The sequence below is a fragment of the Rhinatrema bivittatum genome, chromosome 4 (assembly GCF_901001135.1).
Source record: "Rhinatrema bivittatum chromosome 4, aRhiBiv1.1, whole genome shotgun sequence".
NCBI lineage: Eukaryota > Metazoa > Chordata > Amphibia > Gymnophiona > Rhinatrematidae > Rhinatrema > Rhinatrema bivittatum.
Window position 1 is genome coordinate 313,606,015 of NC_042618.1, and position 25,863 is coordinate 313,631,877.

The 25,863-nt window shown below is 45.9% G+C and overlaps 1 protein-coding gene across 3 annotated transcripts in view; it reads left to right on the forward strand.

Annotated features, from left to right (window-relative positions):
* Positions 1-397: 397 nt before the first annotated feature.
* The window catches only part of TBCD (tubulin folding cofactor D), a 974,871-nt gene continuing 949,405 nt past the window's right edge, over positions 398-25,863 (forward strand). Inside the window, exons 1-3 of one of the 3 annotated variants that reach the window (XM_029600281.1) lie at positions 398-492; positions 12,561-12,788; positions 19,047-19,097. In XM_029600281.1, the coding sequence (XP_029456141.1) occupies positions 432-492; positions 12,561-12,788; positions 19,047-19,097 (340 nt within the window). In that variant the 5' untranslated portion in view covers positions 398-431. Of the gene's footprint in view, positions 493-638; positions 793-12,560; positions 12,789-19,046; positions 19,098-25,863 lie in introns of those variants that run through there. The other 2 variants (XM_029600283.1, XM_029600282.1) reach the window with 2 other exon arrangements.

The following is a 25,863-nucleotide window of genomic DNA, read 5'->3' on the forward strand; positions in this document are numbered from 1 at the left end:
GGAGAAACCAGACTGTTACATTGCTTTAGACCAGGATGAAAGAGATAACGCCAGCAGAGACTAAAGTCAGAGGTGCTCTGAGGCTGACTTACACGTGAACCTTGCTTTTCCAATTACAGTCACAGCAAATGTTTTGCTGGCAAGAAACTGGCTCAGCTCATCAAAGGAGGGACACGGGGATTGGAAAAAGACGATCACATGCTGCAGGCTGCAAGCTAGAGTCTTCAAGGTTCAAAAGTAAAAATCAGAATATACAGAATATACAGTTGTGTGCTACGGGGAAAAGTTTGTGCGCTGAAGAACAAAAAGGTGTTTTTTTTATGGATACAGGAAAACATTTATTTCTCCTTTATTAACAACAAGGGCAATACAAATAAATTCATCTAAAGCACGAAAACTTGTGGGGAACGCTGAACTGGACTATAAGTCCCATGATGCTCTGCGATACGTTCATCCGCAAGGCTCACAGGAAAAGTTCTGTTCCTAGTACAGGTAAGCTATACTTTACATTTCTTCCAGATGCACACGCAATACATGTCAGTAAATAATACTTACTGCCATAATCTTCAATACCTACGTGCATGTCATACCGCATTTCTACTCGTTTATTACAGACTCGATCTAGGGGCGGAGCTTTGCTCCGCAGTAAAGCGCTCACCCTCATCACGTGACGGTGGCGCTTCGCGTTTGCCTGTCGGTTTGGGCCTCGTCGTTTCTCGTAGTGGCGGCTGTTTGGTTGCCGGTGTAGTTGCAGGAAAAGAAGGTGCGTGCTGCTTTGCTCCTGTTAGTGAGGTAATGCCATAGCTTGTCCGATAATATGATGCTCGGGGAGAAAGAATAAATAACAGCAGAGGACGGGGGAAGAGTCTCTCCGGGGGTGGGGACCGGGAGAGGGAGAGAGATTCCCTGGGGCGGGAACCAGGCAGAAGAAGACAGACTTTTTAAAGAAGGCATGGGCAGGGAGGGAAAGTGCCTTAGTGGTGGGGAGCCTTTTTTTTGGGGGCAGGGCAGTTGTAGCCCTGGGGAAGGAGTTACTTAGTATAGGTTGCAGGCTGGCTGGACTACACTCCACAGCTAATATACAGGTCAATACAGTAAAGTGCGGCCACGGTTACCCTGCTCCTAACCCGCTTTCTACTCACTTTTCAGCCGCGTTAGTCCAACCCGCGATACATTATCCCCTTTAACCCACTCTTACCGCCTCTTTAAATCACCGGGTAACCCCTTCCGCACGCGGCATGTATATTAGATGTAAAAGATCAAATTAGCTATTCCCTCCCACACAGTAACGCGCGCCCCGACTCGCTTTTTTAACCTGCCGTTTTGCTGCACGTTTAACCTGCTAACTTACTGCCTACCCTTACCCCTGCGTTAGAGGCAAGGGTAAGGGTAGGCCGCAAACTTTCCCCCAGCCCCAGCTCACCTGCCCTGGCCGCGTCCATGGGTCCCGGTCTCCGGGGCAGCCCCAGTCCTCTCTCCCCTCCTCCAGAAGCAATGAAAGCGGAAAAAAAAAAAATCGAAAAAGTGAAAAAAAAAGTAGCAAGAGAGAGAGGGGAGAGAGGACTGGCAATCCTACGCTCGGGATTGCCAGTCCTCTCTCCCCTCCTCCCGAAGCAAGGCGCATAAAGCAGCCTTGCTTCGGGAGGAGGGGAGAGAGGACTGGCAGTGTAAAGCAACGAAGCGACTTATTTTTCTTGCAGCCCCCCTCTGGAGACTGACATCGGCAAAGACGGACTGCGGCTCCCCTGCCTCCCGGAGGCAGCTGCCCGCGAAGATGGATGCCTGCACGGGTGAAAGCCGCCCCTGTGCATGCAATTAGGCCGCTCAAGGCATGACATCACGACGTTTGGCGTCACGGCTTGAGCGGCCCAATTGCACGCGTAAAGCAGCCTTGTTTTGGGAGGAGGGGAGAGAGGACTGGCAATCCCGAGCATTAGGAGAACTGTCCACTTCCTGGTACCTGCCATTTCAAATCTCATTTGAAATGACAGATACCAGCGTGTCCGTGAAGTGTTAGGCCAGCGCACCCAGGATACTGTATAGCGCTCTATACAGTAAAATGGGTTGCGCGGGCCTAACGCTTCATGGACGCTTCTTGGACGCAGCTTGCATTTGCAAGCTATTTACATACAGTATCGAGCGGTAGGTGAGCCAGACTGTGCGTGCGGCAACCGCGGGTGCGCCCGGCACTAACGCAGCTCTTCCTACCGCTCCTTACTGTATCGGCCTGATAGTAAAATAGATATGGCGTGATCTCCTGTAAGCGGTCAAGCTTGTATGAATTGTAGCTGGGAGATCTTCAGTGGTATGGAAGGGGAATTATTAAGGGAAAAGTAAGAAACTTGTGCCAATTCTAGTCTTTTTTGTGCCTGGCAAAATAAAATGATAACCAGAAGTAGAATAATGTAGGCAGATTTAGGTGGGTATGTAACCCTTATTTGCTGACATTCATTGTGTTATTTTGAATTCTGATACTTTATAAATTTGATGCTGTTGGAAAACCATGGAGCTCAAGGGTTAGGGAATGAGAATTTAATTGCAAAATGTACTCTTAAAGGAATGCTGGGGGGTCTTGGACATTTTGCTGGTGGTCATTCTGAGGACGACTCTGTGAAATTGTAGGTTACAGAAGCAAAGTGTGCAAGTGACTCTAACAAAAGACAGGATATAAAAATTCTGTAGACAAGAAGGGTTTCTTTGAGTGTTTGAATTACAAACGACTGCATAAAGGAAGAATGAGGCTAAGCATAACAACATCTTTTACCGCTTTGCCAACTCCTCTCCAAACTAAAGCTAACGCACTACATATATGCAGACGACGTGCAAGTACTCATTCCGGTGACGGAATCACTACAAAAAACCCTAGACTTCTGGAACAACTGCCTTCAAGATATCAACAACCTCCTCACAAGCCTTAACTTAATCTTAACTTAATCCTTAATACTAATAAAACGGAACTACTCCTCGTCTCACAGGACGGCAATTATGCAGTTTCCAACACGCTCCCCTCAAGGCAACCAGCCTTCTCTCCTCAAGTTAGAAACCTCGGAGTCTTAATGGACAACCAATTGAACCTAAAAAGATTCATCAATAAAACCGCAAAGGAAGGCTTTTTTAAATTACAAGTTCTAAAACGGCTGAGACCGCTACTCCACTTCCAAGACTACCGTTCAGTTCTACAAGCAATTATCTTTTCAAAAATTGACTATTGCAATTCACTTCTACTCGGCCTTCCAGCGAACACCATTAAACCTTTACAGATGCTTCAAAACGCCTCAGCCAGGATTTTGACTAAGACCAACAAAAGAGATCATATTACTTCCATCCTAATGAACCTGCACTGGCTCCCAATTAAATTTAGAATCATGTACAAAGTTCTAACGATCATTCACAAAACCATTCACAGTCTCATTCCATTGGAACTCAATATCCCGTTTCGGCCACATTTACCCTCCAGACTGGTGAGAGCCGCTTATAGAAATAACCTCTTTGCCCCGCCCATTAAAACTTCGTTAAGTAAACGAACTCTGTCCACTTCAGGCCCTGCGCAATGGAACTCTCTTCCACCAGATCTCTGGCTTGAACAATGCCCTATTACCTTCAAAAAGAGACTCAAAACTTGGCTGTTTGACCAAGCTTTTCATTTATGCAGGGGATCTTTATAGTACATCGCCCAACATACCAACAGATTAGCTCTTAGGTTAGCACCCCAAATCTGCAGATGATCTATCTTATTATGCTCCTTAACCCTTACCCTAAGTTAATTCAATATGCACTCAGATCTTTAGCCAGTTAATATCTGGCCTCACGAAAGAGCCTATTATTTAATTGTTGCTTTGATCCCTGTTCCATTGCGCAAAATTATTTGATCCTTGTTAAATGTAAAAGCATTCTTACATGCTAGTTATTGTTATACTGTAAACCGAAGTGATATGTAATTTTCTACATGAATATCAGTATATAAAAGTGTTAAATAAATAAGATATGCTGTGTTGGTCAGACCAAAGGTCAAGAGAACCCAGCATCCTGTCTCCAATAGTGGCCAGCCTGGATCACTAGAAAGTGCCTAGTAGATCCCAAAGAGCATATCCCATCCTTGTTCACACCTAGGGATAAGCAGTGACCTTTCCAAGTCTACCTAGCTAAGAATTGTTTATGGACTCTTCTTCTAGGAGCTTGTCCAAACCAGCTTTGCTAGATGATTTAATCATATTTTCTGGCAACAAATTCTACAACCTGATTCTATGTTGAGTGAAAAAATATTTTATTCTGATCTGTTTTAAATCTGTTGCTTGTTAGCTTAATACCAGTGTTTCCTGTTTCTTAGTATTATTTTAAAGGGTAAATAACTCCCCCCTATTTACCTGTTACACCTCACTCATGATTTTATAACTCTCTATCATCTATTTTATCCCCTCTGTCATCTCTTCTCCAAGCTGAAGGCTGCAATCTTCTTAGCCTTTCTTCATAAAGGAGCCATTTCATCCACTTTATCATTTTTGTTGTCCTTCTGTGTACCTGCTCCAGTTTCATTATACCTTTTTTTTTTCTTTTAAGATGGCAGTACTCGAGGGTCGGTCATACCATGGATCAGTACAGCTACATTATGACATTGTTTTACGTTCTATTCCTTTCCAAATAATTCTTAACATTCTATTTGCTTTTTTTAACTGTCACCGTACATTCAGGCCAATTCAGAATGGTGCGCTCAGGCTGAGCACACTATTAGCCCCCATCTAGACGCGCATTTTCCACGCGCTAATATTACCCCTTATACAGTAAGAGGTAATAGTGTGAGGAAAACACATGTCCAACCTCCCCAACAACTAATAGAGCCCGCAATATGCAAATGCATGTTGATGAGCCTATTAGTCCTGCGCGATACAGAAAACAAAATGTGCAGCCAAGCCGCACATTTTACTTTCAGAAATTAACGCACCAGGAAAGTGTACAGAAAAGCAGAAAAAACTGCTTTTCTGTACACCCTCTGACTTAATATCATAACGATATTAAGGCAGAGGCCCCAAAATAAAAAAAAAAATTAAAATTCTAAAAAAAAAAATTTAAAAATCTGCCTGCGGCCCGCGAGTTGGAAGACCGACGCTCAATTTTGCCGGCGTCTGTTTTCCGAACCCGTGGCTGTCAGCAGGTTCGACAACTGACGCTGGTAAAATTAAGCGTTGCTTCTGTCAATAAGGAGGCACTAGGGACGCGCTAGTGTCCCTGGTGCCTCCTTTTTACCGCAGGCCCTAATTTAAATACAGAATCGCGCGCCCAGGAGAGTGGCCTGGGCGCATGTCGGGAGAGCGGGCGCTCGCCTCGGAGCACCGGCTCTCCCGCGAATTTTACTGAATCGGCCCGTTTGAGCTTAGAATTTCCATGTATTGTTTGTAGTGAGTCCAAGATCCTTTTCCTGAGTTGTGAATCTAATACCTGTAGCTATGACTTTTTTCCTATCTGCATCATATTGCACTTGTTCACATTAAATATCTGTCAATTCAATTCCCAGTTCTCCAGTTTTGCAATTCATTACAGTCCACTTGTGCTTTAATAGCTTTGAATAATTGTCTCATCTGCAAATTTAGCCACTTCACTTGTAGCTTCCTTTTCTAGAACATGAATGTAAATGTTCAAACAGCACCACTTCCAGTACAACTCCCTGGGATGCTCAGCTATTCTCTTTCCATTGGACAAAAACAAACCCAATCACCTGTAAATGTTTTCCCCGACTACTACAATGAATTTTGGATTAGTTACAGTTGTTTTATGCTATATGGGTTTTTTTTGGTTACTGCTTTTTCCTCTAGTGGTAACTGAGAAAACAACCCGTTGTCCTCACTGTAACCTCTGGGTTGCACCTGTATTTGAAAACAGCAGTCAAGTCGTATATCATCTCTTCTGTAGGGTAAATAAATTCTACTTTTCTCCATTTACTTTATTTATTTAACAGTTTTATATACCGAAGTTCTGGTAACAGAGTTACTAATCATTTCGGTTTACATTACAACAATTGAATTGACAGTATATAGAATAATGTCTTACAATGAACAAGGTAAATTGAACTTGGAAAAAATAAATAATAATAACTTAAATGAACAAGGAGAGTAATATCTAGATCTCTTAGCATTTTTTGGTGCTGCCTTCTAGACTTTATCTAAAATTTGTATCTTGATATGTATGGCCCAAAACTAGACACAGTTCAACAAAAGGAATGGGAAATTTTACTTCACTTATCTTACTAGTTCGTCACAAGTTGTTTTTGTGGATCACAATTTATATACCTTGAATTGGAGGTTTTCTTCCGGTGATTGATGAATGTTTGAGGCACTTGCCCTTCCATAATGAGATCTATCTTTCTGCTTGTAGAAAGTCTACATGTTTCTATGATTTAGGCTTCAGAGAAGATATTGTGGTTAAGTAAGAACATGCCATACTGGGTCAGACCAAGGGGCCATCAAGCATGGCATCCTGTTTACAACAGTGGCCAGTCCAGGCCATAAGAACCTGGCAAGTACCCAAACACTAAGGGCCGGATTTTCAAAAGGTTACGCGTGTCGGGCCTGTTTTCAAAAGGCCTGGCGACGCGCTTAAAGCCCCAGGACTTGTGTAAGTCCCGGGGCTTTCAAAAAGAGGTGGTCTGGGAGCGGGGCCAGAGGCTCCCGGCACAGCGGCCATTTGTCACTGTGCTGGGGATCGCACGCCGGCAGGGCTGAAGTAAGTTTAATAACAAAAGAAAAAAAAAGGTAGGGGGGAAGGGAAGGTGGGGTGGGAGGGAACAGGGGAAGGCAGCGCGGCTCGGTGCGGGCTCTGCGCGCACAAGGTGCACAATTGTGCACCCCCTTGCACGCGCCGACTCCCGATTTTATAACTTGCGTGTGCAAGTTTTATAAAATCAGGCATACATGTGTGCGCGCCGGGTAGTGCATGCACATGTACGCTCGCACGCAGGTCTTAAAATTTACCCCTAAGTCTACCCATGCTACTGTTGCTAGTAATAGTGGCTATTTTCTTTTTTTTTTAATTTTGCATTTTTAGATATACAGAAATATCGAAATAATATAAGAAATAAGATAGATATACATCATATTCATATTTAGGAAACATAACAATGAAATCTCATACTTTTAAATCTCTAATCTTTAAGGTAATAGGGAGCCATAAATGAAATAAGGAAAAATTGAGCTCTCTGTAGTGGCTATTTTCTAAGTCAACTTAATTAATAGCAGGTAATGGACTTCTCCTCCAAGAACTTATCCAATATTTTTTTAAACCCAGCTACACTAACTGCACTAACCACATCCCCTGGCAACAAATTCCAGAGTTTAATTGTGCGTTGAGTGAAAAAGAACTTTCTCCGATTAGTTTTAAATGTGCCACATGCTAACTTCATGGAGTGCCCCCTAGTCCTTCTATTATCTGAAAGAGTAAATAACACATTCACATTTACCCGTTCTAGACCTCTCATGATTTTAAACATCTCTATCATATCCCCCCTCAGCTGTCCCTTCTCCAAGCTGAACAGTTCTAACCTCTTTAGTCTTTCCTCATAGGGGAACTGTTCCATCCTCTTTATCATTTTGGTCGCCCTTCCCTGTACCTTCTCCATTGCAACTATATCTTTTTTGAGATGCAGCAACTAGAATTGTACACAGTATTCAAAGTGCGGTCTCACCATGCGATACAGAGGCATTATGACATTTATTTATTGATTGATTTGATTTTTATCAACATTTTCCATTTTATTCACTTCCCTTTCTAATAATTCCCAACATTCTGTTTGCTTTTTTGACTGCCGCAGCACACTGACCTGACAATTTCAATCTGATATCCACTATGACGGCTAGATCTCTTTCTTGGGTGGTAGCTCCGAATATGGAACCTAACATTCTGTAACTATAGCATGGGATATTTTTCCCTATGGGCCGGATTTTAAAAGGGTTACGCACATAAATTATGTGCGTAACCCTTAAAAAAAAGCCCCTTACGCGTGCAAGTCCCGGGGCTTTGCAAAGGAGGCGTGTCGGGTGGGCAATGCGAATTTCGGGACGGGGCGGGAGGCAGGCAGGCGTAACTCTGCCGACAACAGTAGGGGGGGTGTTTAGATGGGGGTGGGGGGGGGGGGGAAGGTTTCAGAGGGGCCTTGGAGGGAATGGGCAGCGTGCGTAGGGCTTGGCATGCGCAATGTGCACCCCCTTTCACGCGCCGACCCCAGTCTCACAAGGTCTTCTGCAATTTATCTTCTGCAATTTATCACATTCCGCTTGTGATTTAACTACTCTGAACAATTTTGTATCATCTGCAAATTTGATTCTCACTCATATTCCTTTCCAGATGATTTATAAATATATTGAAAAGCACGGGTCCCAGTATAGATCCCTGAAGCACTCCACTGCCCATTCCCCTCCACTGAGAAAATTGTCCACTTTATCCTACTCTTTTTCCTATCTTTTAGCCAGTTTGTAATCCACGAAAGGACATCACCACCTATCCCATGACTTTTTAATTTTCCTAGAAGCCTCTCATGAGGAACTTTGTCAAATGCCTTCTGATAATCCAAATACTCTACATCTACCGGTTCACCTTTATCTACATGTTTATTAACTCCTTCAAAAAAGTGAAGCAGATTTGTGAGGCAAGACTTGCTTGGGTAAAGCCATGCTGACTTTATTCCATTAAACCATGTCTTTCTATATGTTCTGTGATTTTGATATTTAGAACACTTGCCACTACTTTTCGTGGCACTGAAGTCAGGCTAACTGGTCTGTAGCCACCCTCCAGTCTTCAGGTACAATGGATGATTTTAATGATAGGTTGCAAATTTTAACTAATAGATCTGAAATTTAATTTTTGAGTTCCTTCAGAACCCTGGGGTGTATGCCATCCGGTCCAGGTGATTTTACTACTCTTCAGTTTGTCATTCAGGCCTACCACATCTTCTAGATTCATTGTGATTTGCTTTAGTCCATCTGAATCATTACCCATGAAAACCTTCTCCGGATCGGGTATCTCCCCAACATCCTCTTCAGTAAACACTGAAGCAAAGTAATCGTTTAATCTTTCCGCGATGGCTATATCTTCTCTACGTGCCCCTTTAACCCCTCTAACATTTAACGGTCCAACTGACTCCTTCGCAGGCTTTCTGCTTCAGATATATTTTAAAAAGTTTTTACTGTAAGTTTTTGCCTCTACGGCCAATTTCTTTTCAAATTCTCTCTTAGCCTGTCTTATCAATGTCTTACATTTAACTTGCCAACGCTTATGCTTTATCCTATTTCTTCTGTTGGATCCTTCTTCCAATTTTTGAATGAAGATATTTTGGCTAAAAGTCTCTTACCTCACCTTTTAATCATGCCGGTAATCGTTTTGCCTTCCTTTCACCTTTCTTAATGTGTGGAATACATCTGGACTGTGCTTCTAGGATGGTATTTTTTAACAATGTCCACGCCTCTTGCACACTTTTTAGCTGCTCCTTTCAGTTTTTTCTCTCATTTTATCAAAGTTTCCCTTTTGAAAGTTTAGCACTAGAGCCGTGGATTTACTTACTGTCCCCCTTCCAGTTATTAATTCAGATTTGATCATATTATGATCACTATTGTCAAGTTGCCCCACTACCATTACCTCTCACCAAATCCTGTGCTCTACTGAGAATTAGATCTAAAATTGCTCCCTCTCTCATTGATTCCTGAACCAATTGCTCCATAAAACTGTCATTTCTTTCATCCAGGAACTTTATCTGTCTAGCACAGAGCTTTCCAAACTGTGTGTCGCCTGGTCCACATAGCAGCAGGGCCTGCGGAATCAGGGAACTACAGCAGGAAGATCGGTGGGGCTGTGGTGGAGCTTACCTCACCACGGCCTGAAGAAAAGGGTCACGTTCACTCCTCCTACTTCCTGCCTGCGCAGACCTGGAAGAAAAAGCTTGCCGGAGCCGCGTGGGCAGGAAGGTGGAGGAGCATCTGCCATGTACAGAAGAAGAGCAGTGTTAATGGGCTGAATCATATCCCACGTCACGGTTGCCCTAGAAGAGGAGGAAACCCGGTAGTAGGGCCGCTGTGAGAATGAGAACCTGATTGTGTATTTGAGGGAAGAAGACAGATGGAGAGAAAAGAAATAGAAAAAAGACCCTGCAAAAGGAATTGGCAAAAAACAAGAAAGGGAAGGTGGAAAAAAAAGCCTGTGACCAACCGATTAGAAAACTAAGATCAGACAGCAAAGGTAAAAAAAATGACTTTTTAGTGATTGGCATATGTTATCTTTGGGAATGTGCAAGAGTAGCGCTTTCTCTATGCCTATCTCGCAATGTACGAGATCGGCATGGAGGAAGTAGAAGCCTACAAATATTTAATACCACGGGGCTTGCACAGAGGAGGCAGCAGAACGGGCTTCATGCCAGTAGCAGTAATCAGCACCTCCCCAAATATCCACATGGCAGCAGTAGCAGAGGAATGAGGGAGGCTCTGAGGTTGCTGGCAAAAGAAAGAGAGGGGGGTCTGTCTTCAGTGTGTGCAAGTGTATGAATAGAAGTCTGCCTGTTGGTGTATGTGTGTGAATGCATGGGTGCCTGCCTGATGCTGTATCTGTGTATGAGAATGAATGGGTGTCTTTCTGGGGTCTGTCTGTGTGAGAATAGGTGCCTGCCTGTGTGTGGTGTGTGTGTGTGAGAATAAATTGATGACTCCCTGGGGGTCTCTGTGTGTGTGTGAGAATGAATGTATGCATGCCTGGGGGGTGGGGGAGGGAGCGGTGTGAGAATGAATGGGAGCTGCCTGGGGGGTCAGTGTGGGTGTAACATGTAATCCACAAAAAGTTATGTATATATTTAAGGAAACATACATAAATTGTCAAAATACGTTTTGTTCGTTTAACCTTTAACCTCTGGATTGCTAGTAGACTGAATTACTGTGTTGTGAAATTGTTTGTCTAAAAAGTGTGTCACCAACATGAAAAGTTTGGAAAGCTCTGCTCTAGCATGTCCCAATGATACATTTACCCAGTCAATATTGGGGTAATTGAAATCTCCCATTATTACTGCACTACCAATTTGGTTAGCTTCCCTAATTTCTCTTAGCATTTCACTGTCCGTCTCACCATCTTGACCAGGTGGACGGTAGTATACCCCTATCACTATAGTCTTCCCCCAACACACAAGGGATTTCTACCCATAAAGATTCGATTGTGCATTTAGTCTCATGCAAGATGTTTATTCTATTGGACTCTATGCCATCCCGGACAAAGCGCCACACCGCCTCCCAGGTGTTCCTCTCTGTCATTGCGATATAATTTGCACCCCGTTATAGCACTGTCCCATTGGTTGTCCTCCTTCCACCATGTCTCTGAGATGCCAATTAAGTCTTATGTCATCATTCACTGCTATACATTCTAATTCTCCCATCTTACTTCTTAGACTTCTGGCATTAGCATAGAAACATTTCAAAGTGTTTTTTGTTTGAATTTTCATTCTGCTTTTTAATTGATAGGGATAAATTTGAAATCTTTAGCTCAAGTGAGTTTTTAGTTACAGGCACTTTGACTACTTTTTTTGTTATTGAAATCTAATTGTTGGGATGCCCTAATTCTAATGCATCATTAGTATCCTTTGAAGATACCTCCCTCCAAACCATTCGCTGCTGAGCGACTGTTGGCTTTCCCCTTTGTTCTAGGTTAAAAGCTGCTCTATCTCCTTTTTAAAGGTTAGCAGCAGCAGTCTGGTTCCACCCTGGTTAAGGTGGAGCCCATCCCTTCAGAAGAGACTTCCCCCCCCCCCCCCCCCCCCCCCCCCCCCCCCCCCCCCCCCCTTTCCCCAAAAGGTTCTCCAGTTCTTTACAAAACTGAATCCCTCTTCCTTGCACCATCGTCTCATCCACGTATTGAGACTCCGGAGCTCTGCCTGCCTCTGGTGACCTGCGCGTGGAACAGGGAATATTTTAGAGAATGCTACCCTGGAGGTTCTGGATTTAAGCTTTCTATCTAAGAGCCTAAATTTTGGCTTCCAGAACCTCCCTCCCACATTTTCCTATGTTGTTGGTGCCCCACATGTACCAGACAGCCGGCTCCTCCCCAGCACGGTCTAAAATCCTATCTAGGTGACGCACACCTGCGCACCAGGTAGGCGTGTTACCAGGCGATCCTCACCCACCAGCCAACCAGCTGTCTACAAAGGCCAATATCACTTTGTCTCTCCAAACACATCAAAACTTTAATGTTAAAGAGAAAATAGAATCCTTGTACCTATGCCCACTGAATGAAAATTAGTACATGCTTTCACTTAATGACTCCTAGATAACTTTTATATAGGTTCACATGAAGATATCTTGAATAATTTACCAGAAAACTCACCCTGCTTACATGCATTAGTTGTATTTTTTCTAAATATTAGATTTAATTTTTGATGTGCTCGGAAGAGTAAATTATCAGCAAGTTAGTGTTTTGCTAACAGTGCTGTTTCATTTGCTTTATGTGATGATGTTAGTGTGTGGATGTGACTTGGTTTGCTGAGGTTAGCTGTTGCTTACAATTTCTGAACTTATAGTAGAGTAACTGACTTCTTTGTCTTCTTTCAGGAAAGCTTTATCTTCTAGTGCTCCAGAGAGGGGCGATGGCTCTGGAAGATCTGAATGATGTTGCCTTGGGACCGGAGGAGGGAGGCCTTACTGAATGTGATGTGGTTGCCAAGGATAATAATCTGGAAGCATTCTCAGAGCATCAAGAAGTGAAGAATGTGATTGACAGTCTGAGAGATGTGTATGGGGACCAAATAAGCAGAGAGATGGCAATTGAAAAATTTATTTGTAAGTGCTTTGTTGGATTATATTTTTACTCTATATAGTTCTACACTATTGGTACTTTCCCAAAGTAGAATGCTAATACCTATATGTAGTATTCATATTGAGGTGATAATGTATTTGAACTTGTATGGGATAAGCTGCACAGTCTGTCGTCTGAACAAAACTTCTATCAAGGAAAGCTCACAAATTTGATTGCTTCAGTGAGCAAGTGGCACTGCTGGAGGATACTGAAACCTTTGATTTGAGCCAGAAAATATCCTCCGTGCATATACAGAGGGTAATTTTTTAAATAGTCTGCATGGGCTAAAATCTGTGAATACTTTTTAAGAACATAAGAAAATGCCATACTGGGTCAGACCAAGGGTCCATCAAGCCCAGCATCCTGTTTCCAACAGTGGCCAATCCAGGCCATAAGAACCTGGCAAGTACCCAAAAACTAAGTCTATTCCATGTAACCATTGCTAATGGCAGTGGCTATTCTCTAAGTGAACTTAATAGCAGGTAATGGACTTCTCCTCCAAGAACTTATCCAATCCTTTTTTAAACACAGCTATACTAACTGCACTAACCATGTCCTCTGGCAACAAATTCCAGAGTTTAATTGTGCATTGAGTAAAAAAGAACTTTCTCCGATTAGTTTTAAATGTGCCCCATGCTAACTTCATGGAGTGCCCCCCTAGTCTTTCTACTATCCGAAAGAGTAAATAACCGATTCACATCTACCCGTTCTAGACCTCTCATGATTTTAAACACCTCTATCATATCCCCCCTCAGTCGTCTCTTCTCCAAGCTGAAAAGTCCTAACCTCTTTAGTCTTTCCTCATAGGGGAGTTGTTCCATTCCCCTTATCATTTTGGTAGCCCTTCTCTGTACCTTCTTCATCGCAATTATATCTCTTTTGAGATGCGGCGACCAGAATTGAACACAGTATTCAAGGTGCGGTCTCACCATGGAGCGATACAGAGGCATTATGACATTTTCCGTTTTATTCATCATTCCTTTTCTAATAATTCCCAACATTCTGTTTGCTTTTTTGACTGCCGCAGCACACTGCACCGACGATTTCAATGTGTTATCCACTATGACACCTAGATCTCTTTCTTGGGTTGTAGCACCTAATATGGAACCCAACATTGTGTAATTATAGCATGGGTTATTTTTCCCTATATGCATCACCTTTCACTTATCCACATTAAATTACATCTGCCATTTGGATGCCCAATTTTCCAGTCTCACAAGGTCTTCCTGCAATTTATCACAATCTGCTTGTGATTTAACTACTCTGAACAATTTTGTGTCATCTGCAAATTTGATTATCTCATTTATAAATATATTGAACAGTAAGGGTCCCAATACAGATCCCTGAGGCACTCCACTGTCCACTCCCTTCCACTGAGAAAATTGCCCATTTAATCCTACTCTCTGTTTCCTGTCTTTTAGCCAGTTTGCAATCCACGAAAGGACATCGCCACCTATCCCATGATTTTTTACTTTTCCTAGAAGCCTCTCATGAGGAACTTTGTCAAACGCCTTCTGAAAATCCAAGTATACTATATCTACCGGTTCACCTTTATCCACATGTTTATTAACTCCTTCAAAAAAGTGAAGCAGATTTGTGAGGCAAGACTTGCCCTGGGTAAAGCCATGCTGACTTTGTTCCATTAAACCATATCTTTCTATATGTTCTGTGATTTTGATGTTTAGAACACTTTCCACTATTTTTGCTGGCACTGAAGTCAGGCTAACCGGTCTGTAGTTTCCCGGATCGCCCCTGGAGCCCTTTTTAAATATTGGGGTTACATTTGCTATCCTCCAGTCTTCAGGTACAATGGATGATTTTAATGATAAGTTACAAATTTTTACTAATAGGTCTGAAATTTCATTTTTTAGTTCCTTCAGAACTCTGGGGTGTATACCATCCGGTCCAGGTGATTTACTACTCTTTAGTTTGTCAATCAGGCCTACCACATCTTCTAGGTTCACCGTGATTTGATTCAGTCCATCTGAATCATTACCCATGAAAACCTTCTCCATTACGGGTACCTCCCCAACATCCTCTTCAGTAAACACCGAAGCAAAGAAATCATTTAATCTTTCCGCGATGGCCTTATCTTCTCTAAGTGCCCCTTTAACCCCTCGATCATCTAACGGTCCAACTGACTCCCTCACAGGCTTTCTGCTTCGGATATATTTAAAAATGTTTTTACTGTGAGTTTTTTGCCTCTACAGCCAACTTCTTTTCAAATTCTCTCTTAGCGTGTCTTATCAATGTCTTACATTTAACTTGCCAATGTTTATGCTTTATCCTATTTTCTTCTGTTGGATCCTTCTTCCAATTTTTGAATGAAGATCTTTTGGCTAAAATAGCTTCTTTCACCTCCCCTTTTAACCATGCCGGTAATCGTTTTGCCTTCTTTCCACCTTTCTTAATGTGTGGAATACATCTGGACTGTGCTTCTAGAATGGTATTTTTTAACAATGACCACGCCTCTTGGACATTTTTTACTTTTGTAGCTGCTCCTTTCAGTTTTTTTCTAACAATTTTTCTCATTTTATCAAAGTTTCCCTTTTGAAAGTTTAGCACGAGAGCCTTGGATTTGCACACTGTTCCTTTTCCAGTCATAATGCCTCTGTATCGCTCCATGGTGAGACCGCACCTTGAATACTGTGTACAATTCTGGTCGCCGCATCTCAAAAAAGATATAATTGCGATGGAGAAGGTACAGAGAAGGGCTACCAAAATGATAAGGGGAATGGAACAACTCCCCTATGACGAAAGACTAAAGAGGTTAGGACTTTTCAGCTTGGAGAAGAGATGACTGAGGGGGGATATGATAGAGGTGTTTAAAATCATGAGAGGTCTAGAACGGGTAGATGTGAATCGGTTATTTACTCTTTCGGATAGTAGAAAGACTAGGGGACACTCCATGAAGTTAGCATGGGGCACATTTAAAACTAATCGGAGAAAGTTCTTTTTTACTCAATGCACAATTAAACTCTGGAATTTGTTGCCAGAGTTTGTTAGTGCAGTTAGTATAGCTGTGTTTAAAAAAGGATTGGATAAGTTCTTGGAGGAGAAGTCCATTACCTGCTATTAAGTTCACTTAGAGAATAGCCACTGCCATTAGCAATGGTTACATGGAATAGACTTAGTTTTTGGGTACTTGCCAGGTTCTTATGGCCTGGATTGGCCACTGTTGGAAACAGGATGCTGGGCTTGATGGACCCTTGGTCTGACCCAGTATGGCATTTTCTTATGTTCTTATCCGAGGTCTGCCTCTACGACTCCTAACCTTGAAGACTGCATTCCTAGTGGCAATATGTTTTGCCCGTCGCACCTCCAAACTTCAAGCACTATCATGCCGAGAACCATTCCTCAGGTTCACACCGGGATCCATACAGCTACGCATGGTCCCCTCCTTCTTCCCAAAAGTGGTTTCTCACTTCCATCTAAACCAAACCATCTCGCTGCCATCTCCAGACGAGCATAAGGACTCGGAAGAATCTTGCTGCCTTCTCCATCTTAACGTCAGCAGACTCCTAGTCCGATACCTAGAAAGGTCGGAATCCGTACAAAAGACGGACCACCTATTCATCCTTCACAGCGGGAAGAAACAAGGGGAAGTGGACTCGCGGGCAACCATAGCCTGCTGGATCAAAGAAGTAAGCAAGGCGGCCTTTGTAGAGGCAGGCAAGCCACCACCTCTACAAGTCAAGGCCCATTCCACTAGAGCCCAGGCAGTGTCTTGGGTGGAAACCAAGATGCTGTCACCCGCCGAGATCTGTCGGGCGGCGACATGGTCCTCCATTTACACCTTCTCTAGGTTTTACCACCTGGATGTTCAGGCTCAGGAGGACACATCATTTGCAAGGGCAGTTCTGAGTGGGCCAGGGGCAGCTTCCCACCTGGTTTGGGAGTACATTTTGTACACCTCATTGGTCCTGAGTCCATCTGCTACACGCTAGCAAATGGAGAAATTACTTACCTGATAATTTTGTTTTCCTTAGTGTAGACAGATGGACTTAGCATCCCGCCCATGGCTGCTGCCAAATACGGAACCTCGGGTGACAATCCCTGAGAGCAAGACAAGCACGTGTAAGCCACGCTTTACTCTAGTTAAGACATCCATAGTTACTGGGTGTTGGCGTTTCTCGGTTGAGTGCACTGGCAGTCTCCAGCTATAGCCCACATCAACCAGTTCAAGTTAATCACGTTATTCAAGTTAATCAAAGTTAACCATGTTAATCAAATTATCCAGACACTCATATATCCACAATTGCTTTTCGAAGAGAATACTGAAGAGCAGAGCTTTCTGCAGGGGTATATGTACTGGTGGTGACGTCAGATTGAAATTTGACTCTGTCTCCAACTGCTTTCGGGAGCACACTATACCTATTGGTCCTGAGTCCATCTGTCTACACTAAGGAAAACGAAATTATCCGGTAAGTAATTTCTCCAATATGCAAGAGACAACGTTGGAGAAGGTATGGAGAGCCTTAGTAATGTTGGAGAAAGCTATTGTATCATTAACTACAACATTAACAACTAACCAAGAAAATATAAAAAAGGTGGAATCTGCAGTAGTGCCACATGAATCTAAGATAAATGATATGGGTATTAAAATTGCCTCAATACAAGACGTACACTGAACTTAGTGAAATCTGACTTGGTGACATCCAGAAAAATGGAGAATTTGGAAAACTCTCAAAGATATTTGAATTTAAGAATTTTAAACTTTCCTCAAGTTAGATTAACCTCTTTGAGTGACCAATTTAAGAAATATCTAGTGGAGGTTTTACAAATCTCATTAGAAGCAATTCCTCCTATTGCAAAAATCTATTTTGTGTCCAAAACTGCAATAGCTAATCCACTTCAGAATATTGGCAATAACCTGACTGCATTTCTTGAATCATCCACAGAAGAAATTGAAGCTCGTGGAACAGTCTTCTGATTTTGAGGTTATTTCTTAAATCCTTATCAGAGATTAGAGAGGATATAACTTTAATTACATTGGACATTGAATCATTGCAAGCTTTTGTTATGTCTCCCCATTTATGTAACTTGTGAATCCCGACGTTCTTTATGCAATTTCTTTACAAAGACTTCTAAATCAAGTAGTTATCTATAAATTTGATTATCTTGACCCTTTTGGGCTCTTTTGGGGATTTAATGCTCTCTGACTACAACTTTTATTTTGAACTGAGTTCCTTACAATTTATGGGCTTTCTCCTGACGCAGTCTTTTTGAAACATGGCCCATGTCGGGGGACCATTGATCTGTCGATGTAAACTATTGGCTTGATGCTGACAATTTGAACTTTTCTGCTTGCTTATATACAGTAAAAACTGTTTTTGGATCTTTATGGCTATTGTAGAATATTTGATGTCCTTCTTCCTCTTATTGGCTATTCATTTTTGATGGTTGGACTATCACCTGTTGTTTGCTTGTTGCTTTTTGGGTAATACACATACAAGTACTGATAGTTATTGTTCATGCACATTTTGTAGAAAAAAAGAGCCTAGCTTATAGGCTGTTTTGATCACCTGTGACCCACTGTCTCTCACTTCTCCAATGACACCATTGTTTGTGCAGTAAGACATTTTCCAGCAAGTTCTGTTTCGTGAAGCTAAACAAATGACACTTCCTTCCATGTTTCTCTTGAATTGGAGCATTGGGAGTTCTAGAATCAGTGATGCGCGTGTAGTCATCAGACTCTAAATAGGAAGTAGTGCTGTCAGAAGATCTTGACATAGATTTTTAAACTTTAAGACCTTAAAGAATGCCACTCAGAACACACAAATAAGTGATATTCTTCAGATTGTAATGTGTACAGATGTTGCTGAAGAGAATATTACATTGTGCATGGGACTGTGTTGGCCCATGGAAAAGTAGCCCATCTCCAATACCAATGCTGGAGGCAGGCTACTTTTCCATGGGCCTCCCTGTAGTTTTCATGGCAGCCCCTCCTCCTACTTTGAGTTTTCTTTTAAACAGAAATTTGCTGGTCTGGGGGGTTGCCACTATAGGTACTGTGAAAACATGCCAGCTCCCAGGCCTGTGCACATTATAAAGTTCCTCCTGGCTTTCTACAGCTGCTTCTGTAGACCTCTGCTGCGGAGGAAAAATGTGGTCTTAGTAATTGGGGAGGGGTTGAGAAGAATTGTGGCCATGGTGGGGGAGGAGGGACATGTTGAAGTGCAAGGGTGTGAATTAGATTATTTCTGCCTGATTTACATGAGTTTATTTTATGTTTTCTTCAGGTATAATGGACAGATATCAGGAGCAACCTCACCTTTTGGACCCCCATCTTGGTATGAATGAATCTCTTGCTCACTACTTTTGTTACCTCAAGAGCAGGGTTGAGGCATTTGAGAGTAATTTTGCATTGCTACTTCCCAGGCTGCACATTTCTGTGGATAAACAGCAGATTTTGGTTGTCAGTGTTGTCAGTATGGAGCTTTCACAACACTAAACAAATTAAAAAGTGATATATTAACTCAAAGCATATAATGTTCTTTAACAAATACGTTGCTCACTACAACTTCACTGATTTTAAAAAATACTCACCTCTATGCTAATGACCGGCATTGGCTGGTGCAGGCTCCATTACTTTACCCACTAGTCAAGAAGCCCGTTTCTCTAGGTCATTGTGTGTGTGTGTGTGTATAAGAAAAGAATTAATGAGCACATGGTAAGCATGCAGAAATGGGGAAAAGCCAACACAAATTTAGCAAAGGGCTGATGTCTTACTTTCTCTTAACATTCTTTGAGGGTGGAGAAAGATAAATAGGCCAATACAGTATATCTGGATTTTCAGAACACATCTAATAGTGTTCCTCTTGAGAGACTTTTCAGGAAATTAAAGTTAGGAGGCAGTATTGTGAATTGTAATGTGTTAAAGGATAGGAAACAGTAGGAATAAATGATCCATTTTCTAATGAAGAAATGTGAATAATGGTGTGTCCTAGGAATCTGTACTGGGCCCATTGTTTAATGTATTCATTAATGATTCTGAAAAGGGATTAAAGAATAAAGTGATCAGACTTACAGATGACAAAAATTTATAGCATTTAAAACGCGAACAGCTGGGAGGAAATTTAGGAGGAACACGCAGGACAGGGGAATTAGGCATCTATATAGATTGCACTTGTCCACATTCAAATATAAAGTGATACAATAGGGAAAAATCCCAGCTATGGGGTAACTTTCAAAGTCATTTATGAGCATAAAATTGGGGGCAGATTTGGGATTTCCCTGTACGTACCAGGATCAGTCCAGACGGTGGGTTATGTCCCCCGTCCAGCAGATGGAGTCAGAACAGAGCTCGAGAGTGGCACCTCATATGCTAGCGCACCCTCTGCTGGAGCTCAGTATCTTTCTGACTCCAGCAGATGCGAGTTGGGGAAATCAGGATTTCCCAGAGGGACAGGTTTCTTCTTTCTTTTTGCTCTCCTTTGAGTTCTTCCTGTCACTTTTTTTGTTTGTCTTCTTTGCAAGGTTGGATCAAGTTAGTTTAAAAAAAAAAAAAAAAAAAAAAAGTAAATAAATTTCTGTTCACGTTGATTTTTGAGGAGGCGTTTCTTCGAGCTCTATTCTGCCTCCTCCTGCTGTTCTATACTTACGCTTTGGGGTAAGTGTGTTTCCCTTTGTGTTTTTTGCTTTTCAGCTGAGTTGGCCGGTGGAGCCGGCTCCTACGCGCGATTACTGACAGTCCCGCGGCCCGGCACGTTTTTTCTCGGGCCTGGGCGCACCGGCGGGGGGTTTTCCCGCTGGTGCCTGAGGACTTGTTGGGCGGGTTGTGAAGGCCTCTCCGGCCCCCCCGCGGTGCGATTTCTTTTCGGCCCCCCCCGAGGCGTCCTTTTCGTCGCGGCGTTCGATGCTGCGCTTCTCTAGGTGCGAGACCTGCGGAGAGCAGGGGTCTCGCTTCTCGAGGGAGGGGGTTTGCCCGCGCTGCCTTCCCGAGGAGGAAGGCACCGCGCACGGCTCGGGCGCGCTCCCGACCCCCCTCTCCCCGTTGCCCGGGAAGCGTGGGCCGGCCATTTCCTCGCCAAGGGCGGGAATGGCGGCCATTTTGGAGAGGGAGCTTGGCGCGGAAAACGGCCGGGAGGAGGATGCCGCGGCTCGGGGCGTCCCTCGCCTGCAGTGTAGCCCCGAGGAGGGCTTGCCGAATCGTCTGCCCCAGGAGCCCTCTACTTTGGGCGCGCCTCCCGGCATGCCATTTTTCTCCCTGGATTTTATTTTAAAAATGCATAGGGCATATTTACAAGGCCTAGCAGATCCGGGGGGCGCTACGGCTGGACCGCCCTCTCCCAAGATCCCTAAGCTAGCATTGCCGCCCACCGGGGCTCCGGTCCCGGCTGGGGCAGTCCCAGGAACCCCTGCTCTGCCATCCCCGCCTCGCGCTGTGGGAGCGGCTCCCACCCCGGGATTCGATCCCTCTGACCCTCCGGATCCGGCGCACGCGGATGGACAGACGGAAGGAGACGATCCGCGCGCCCTACGAATATTCCACAAGGAGGAGCTGCAGGATCTGCTGCAACAGACGCTGCAGGAGCTGGATTTGGATCCACCGCTGGATCCGCCGGCGCCAGTGGCTCCAGCGGTGGCGACGTGCTCTAAGAAAGGGGATCCAGTCCTGGCCGCGCTCAGGCCTCGGGCGAAGGCGTTTCCGGTTCATGAGTCTTTTCTGTAGCTACTTACTGGAGAATGGGACGCCCCGGAGGCGTCCCTGAGGGTCACCCGAGCCATGGAAAAATTGTATCCGTTGCCGGAGGATTTCTTAGATCTCGTCCGGGTCCCTAAAGTGGACTCGGCGGTCTCAGCGGTGACGAAGAGGACGACAATCCCGGTCACGGGCGGTACGGCCCTACGGGACACGCAGGACCGCAAGCTGGAAACGTTCCTCAAAAGAGTGTTTGAAGTCTCGGCCTTAGGCATGCGTGCCGTCATGTGTACCTCGTTGACTCAGAGGGCTAGTCTCCTCTGGGTTCAGCAGCTCCTGACGTCCCAGCAGCTGCCTCCGGAGGAGGCCGCTCAGGCCGACAGCCTGGAATCTGCCATTGCGTACGGGGCGGATGCTCTGTATGACCTCTTCCGTGTCCTGGCCCGGTCCATGGTCTCGGTGGTGGCAGCTCGCAGGCTCCTATGGCTTCGGAATTGGTCGGCGGACGCCTCTTCGAAATCGAGCTTAGGATCCCTTCCGTTCCGGGGGAAGTTCCTCTTCGGCAATGAGCTGGATGAAATCATCAAATCATTGGGAGAAAACTCGGTGCATCGGCTACCCGAAGACAGACAGCGGACTTACCGGCCGTTTGCTTCTTCCAGAACCAGAGCGAGGGCGCAGCGACGTTTCAGGTCGTACCGACAGCCGGGACCTCGAGCCGCCCCCAACATCACAGCCGTGGTTGCGTTCCTTTCGCGGGCGGAGGCCCGCGAGAGACGGCTCGGGGCAGGGGAATCCCCCCGCCAAATCCACCCAATGATGCCAGGGTGGCCCACTCCTCCAGCCCGACCATCGGGGGCCGACTCACGGAATTCTTCGAGGAGAGGGCGAAGATCACCTCAGACCAGTGGGTCCTGGACTCCATCCGGCACGGTTACGCCTTGGAGTTTGCCCACCCGCCACGGGACAAGTTCCTTTTCTCCCCGTGCGGCTCCGAGGACAAACGAATGGCGGTTCAACAGACTCTGGACCGCCTTCAGGCTATAGAGGCTATTGTGCCCGTCCCCTTCGCCGAGGTGGGCTCGGGGCATTATTCCATTTACTTCGTAGTTCCCAAGAAGGACGGGTCGTTCCGCCCCATACTGGACTTAAAGGAGGTCAACCGGTCACTCCGGGTCAGCCGTTTTCGCATGGAGACACTGCGGTCGGTAATTGCCGCAGTGCACCGGGGGGAGTTCCTGGCGTCCTTGGATCTGACGGAGGCGTATCTCCATATTCCCATACGTCCGGACCACCAGCGTTACCTTCGCTTCAAGATCCTCGGACAGCATTTTCAATTCCGGGCCCTGCCCTTCGGGCTTGCGACAGCTCCCCGGACCTTCACCAAGATCATGGTAGTGGTGGCGGCGGCCCTTCGAAAGGAGGGTATCTTAGTGCATCCCTACCTGGACGACTGGCTGGTACGGGCGAAGTCCTTCTCACATGGTCAGGCCTCGGTTGCCAGGGTCTTGGAGGTCCTGCGCTCCCTGGGCTGGGTCGTGAACCTTCCCAAGAGCTCACTCGTGCCATCTCAACGCTTGGATTTCCTGGGCGCGACCTTCGACACTCAGCAGGGCATGGTATTTCTGCGTTCCGACAAGGCCCTCTCTTTGAGGGAGCACATACGTCATTTCGCGGCCTTGCCGGAGCCCACCGCTTGGAATTATCTGCAGCTCCTGGGAGTGATGGCTTCCACGATCGACATGGTGCCCTGGGCCTTTGCACACCTGCGTTCCCTGCAGGCGTCCCTGCTTTCTCGTTGGAAACCGGTCTCACAGGAGTATCAAGTGATTCTGCCTCTTCCTCAGGCGGCTCGGGACAGCCTAAAGTGGTGGTTGGTTCCGGCTCACCTGGCCCGCGGCGTTTCGCTCGAAGTCCCCACTTGGGTGGTGGTGACCACGGACGCCAGTCTAGTGGGCTGGGGCGCCGTCTGCGATCGCAGCGCCACACAGGGACTGTGGGCGCCGGAGGAGGCCCGGTGGCCGATCAATCGACTGGAGACCAGGGCGGTACGTCTAGCGCTCCAGCACTTCCTCCCTCTGGTTCGGAACAGGGAGGTGCGGATTCTTTCCGACAATGCGACCACCGTGGCCTACATCAATCGTCAGGGCGGAACGAGGAGCGAACACGTCTCCGCCGAAACCACGCTACTGATGGCATGGGCGGAACTACATCTCGCGCGGCTCGCGGCCTCTCACATAGCCGGGATGGACAACATCCAGGCGGATTATCTCAGTCGGCAGCGCCTGGACCCCGGCGAGTGGTCTCTCTCCGACGCCGCGATGAAACTCCTAGTTCAACGCTGGGGGATGCCGCGACTGGACCTGATGGCGACGGCGTCCAATACCAAGGCCCCGCGCTTCTTCAGTCGCAGAAGGGAGCGCGGCGCGGAGGGAGTGGATGCTCTAGCACTCCCGTGGCCAGAGGACCAATTGCTCTATGTCTTTCCACCCTGGCCCCTAGTGGGCAAGGTCATTCGCAGGATAGAAAGTCACAGGGGCCTCGTGATTTTAGTGGCTCCAGAATGGGCCCGACGTCCCTGGTTCGCGGACCTGCTACTCCTGGCGGTGGATGGACCGATTCGGCTGGGTCACCTTCCCCGGCTCCTGCACCAGGGTCCGGTATTTTTCGACCAGGCAGAACTCTTTTGTCTTGCGGCATGGCTTTTGAGCGGCGGCGACTCCGCCGCAGAGGCTATCCGGAGGCGGTGATCTCGACTATGCTTAAGGCCCGCAAGCCCTCCACGTCCGTGGCCTATGTTCGAGTGTGGAAGGTCTTCGAGTCCTGGTGTGCCGGTCGGGACGTCCGGCCCACGGAGGCGACGGTCGCACTAATCCTTCAGTTCTTGCAGGACGGACTGGATAAAGGTCTCGCTTATAATTCTCTCCGCGTACAAGTGGCGGCTTTGAATATCTTGGTGCGGAACACGTCCTCGCTCCTGCTCCATCCGGACATCGCCCGGTTTCTGAAGGGGGTTCAACACGTCCGGCCGCCGGTCAGGGACCCCTGCCCCTCGTGGAATCTTAATCTAGTACTTCGGGCACTGGCGGGTGCTCCATTCGAACCTCTCCAAGGGTCCACACTTAAGGATCTCACTATGAAGACAGTCTTCCTCTTAGCGATATGCTCCGCCCGGCGTATCTCGGAGCTTCAAGCGCTATCCTGCAGGGAGCCCTACCTGCGTATTTCGGATGCCGGGATCTCGCTTCGCACGGTACCAGCTTTCCTGCCGAAGGTGGTGTCGTCCTTTCACTTGAACCAGACGGTTGAGCTCTCGGCTTTTTCTCCAGAGGATTCTCGGACGCTTCGCCATCTGGACGTGAAGCGAGTGCTCCTCCACTACTTAGAGGTTACCAATGACTTCCGGGTTTCCGATCATCTGTTTGTCCTCTGGTCGGGACCTAAGAAGGGTTCCGCCGCGTCGAAGACGACCATCGCCCGCTGGATTAAGGATGCCATCTCGGCGGCTTACATTGGTTCTGGACGAGACCCACCCAGGGGAGTTCGAGCCCACTCTACTCGCTCGCAAGCAGCATCCTGGGCTGAATCTCGTTCCGTATCTCCGCAGGAGATCTGTCGGGCGGCGACATGGAAGTCGCTGCATACCTTTGCCAGGCACTATCGGTTGCACCTGGCACCTTCGGGATCCGGTCTCTTTGGAGATCAGGTCCTCCGAGCAGGGCTTTCAGGGGCCCACCCGGTTTAGGGAAGCTTGGGTACATCCCACCGTCTGGACTGATCCTGGTACGTACAGGGAAAAGAAAATTATTCCTTACCTGCTAATTTTCGTTCCTGTAGTACCATGGATCAGTCCAGACGCCCACCACGCTGGGATTTCAAGCTCCTGCTCGGGTTTTCGTCTGTATGGCTGTCTTGTTGGCTGTCTTTTTTTCATCAGCTAATTTTCTTTCGGGGTTACAACTCCTCACAAGTTGACTGTTACGACCTGAGTTGCAGGTCGTCTCTGTTATCGTTCTTGATGGTTTATTTATGTCAGGTTTCTTGATCCAACTTGCTCTTTACATTGCTATTTTCAGCTTTGTTATCCATGATACTGAGCTCCAGCAGAGGGTGCGCTAGCATATGAGGTGCCACTCTCGAGCTCTGTTCTGACTCCATCTGCTGGACGGGGGACATAACCCACCGTCTGGACTGATCCATGGTACTACAGGAACGAAAATTAGCAGGTAAGGAATAATTTTCTTTTGCATGCATATAGTTAGATTATAAAAAGTGTGAGCATAAATTACATTGCACGATTTACACCTTCTGGAGATCAGGTATGACTCTTGTGTGCTGTAATTTGCGCATGTACTTTTTACCCAAACATTTTCAAAGCAAACTTTATAATGTGAAAGTTTGCTTTACAAATGCTT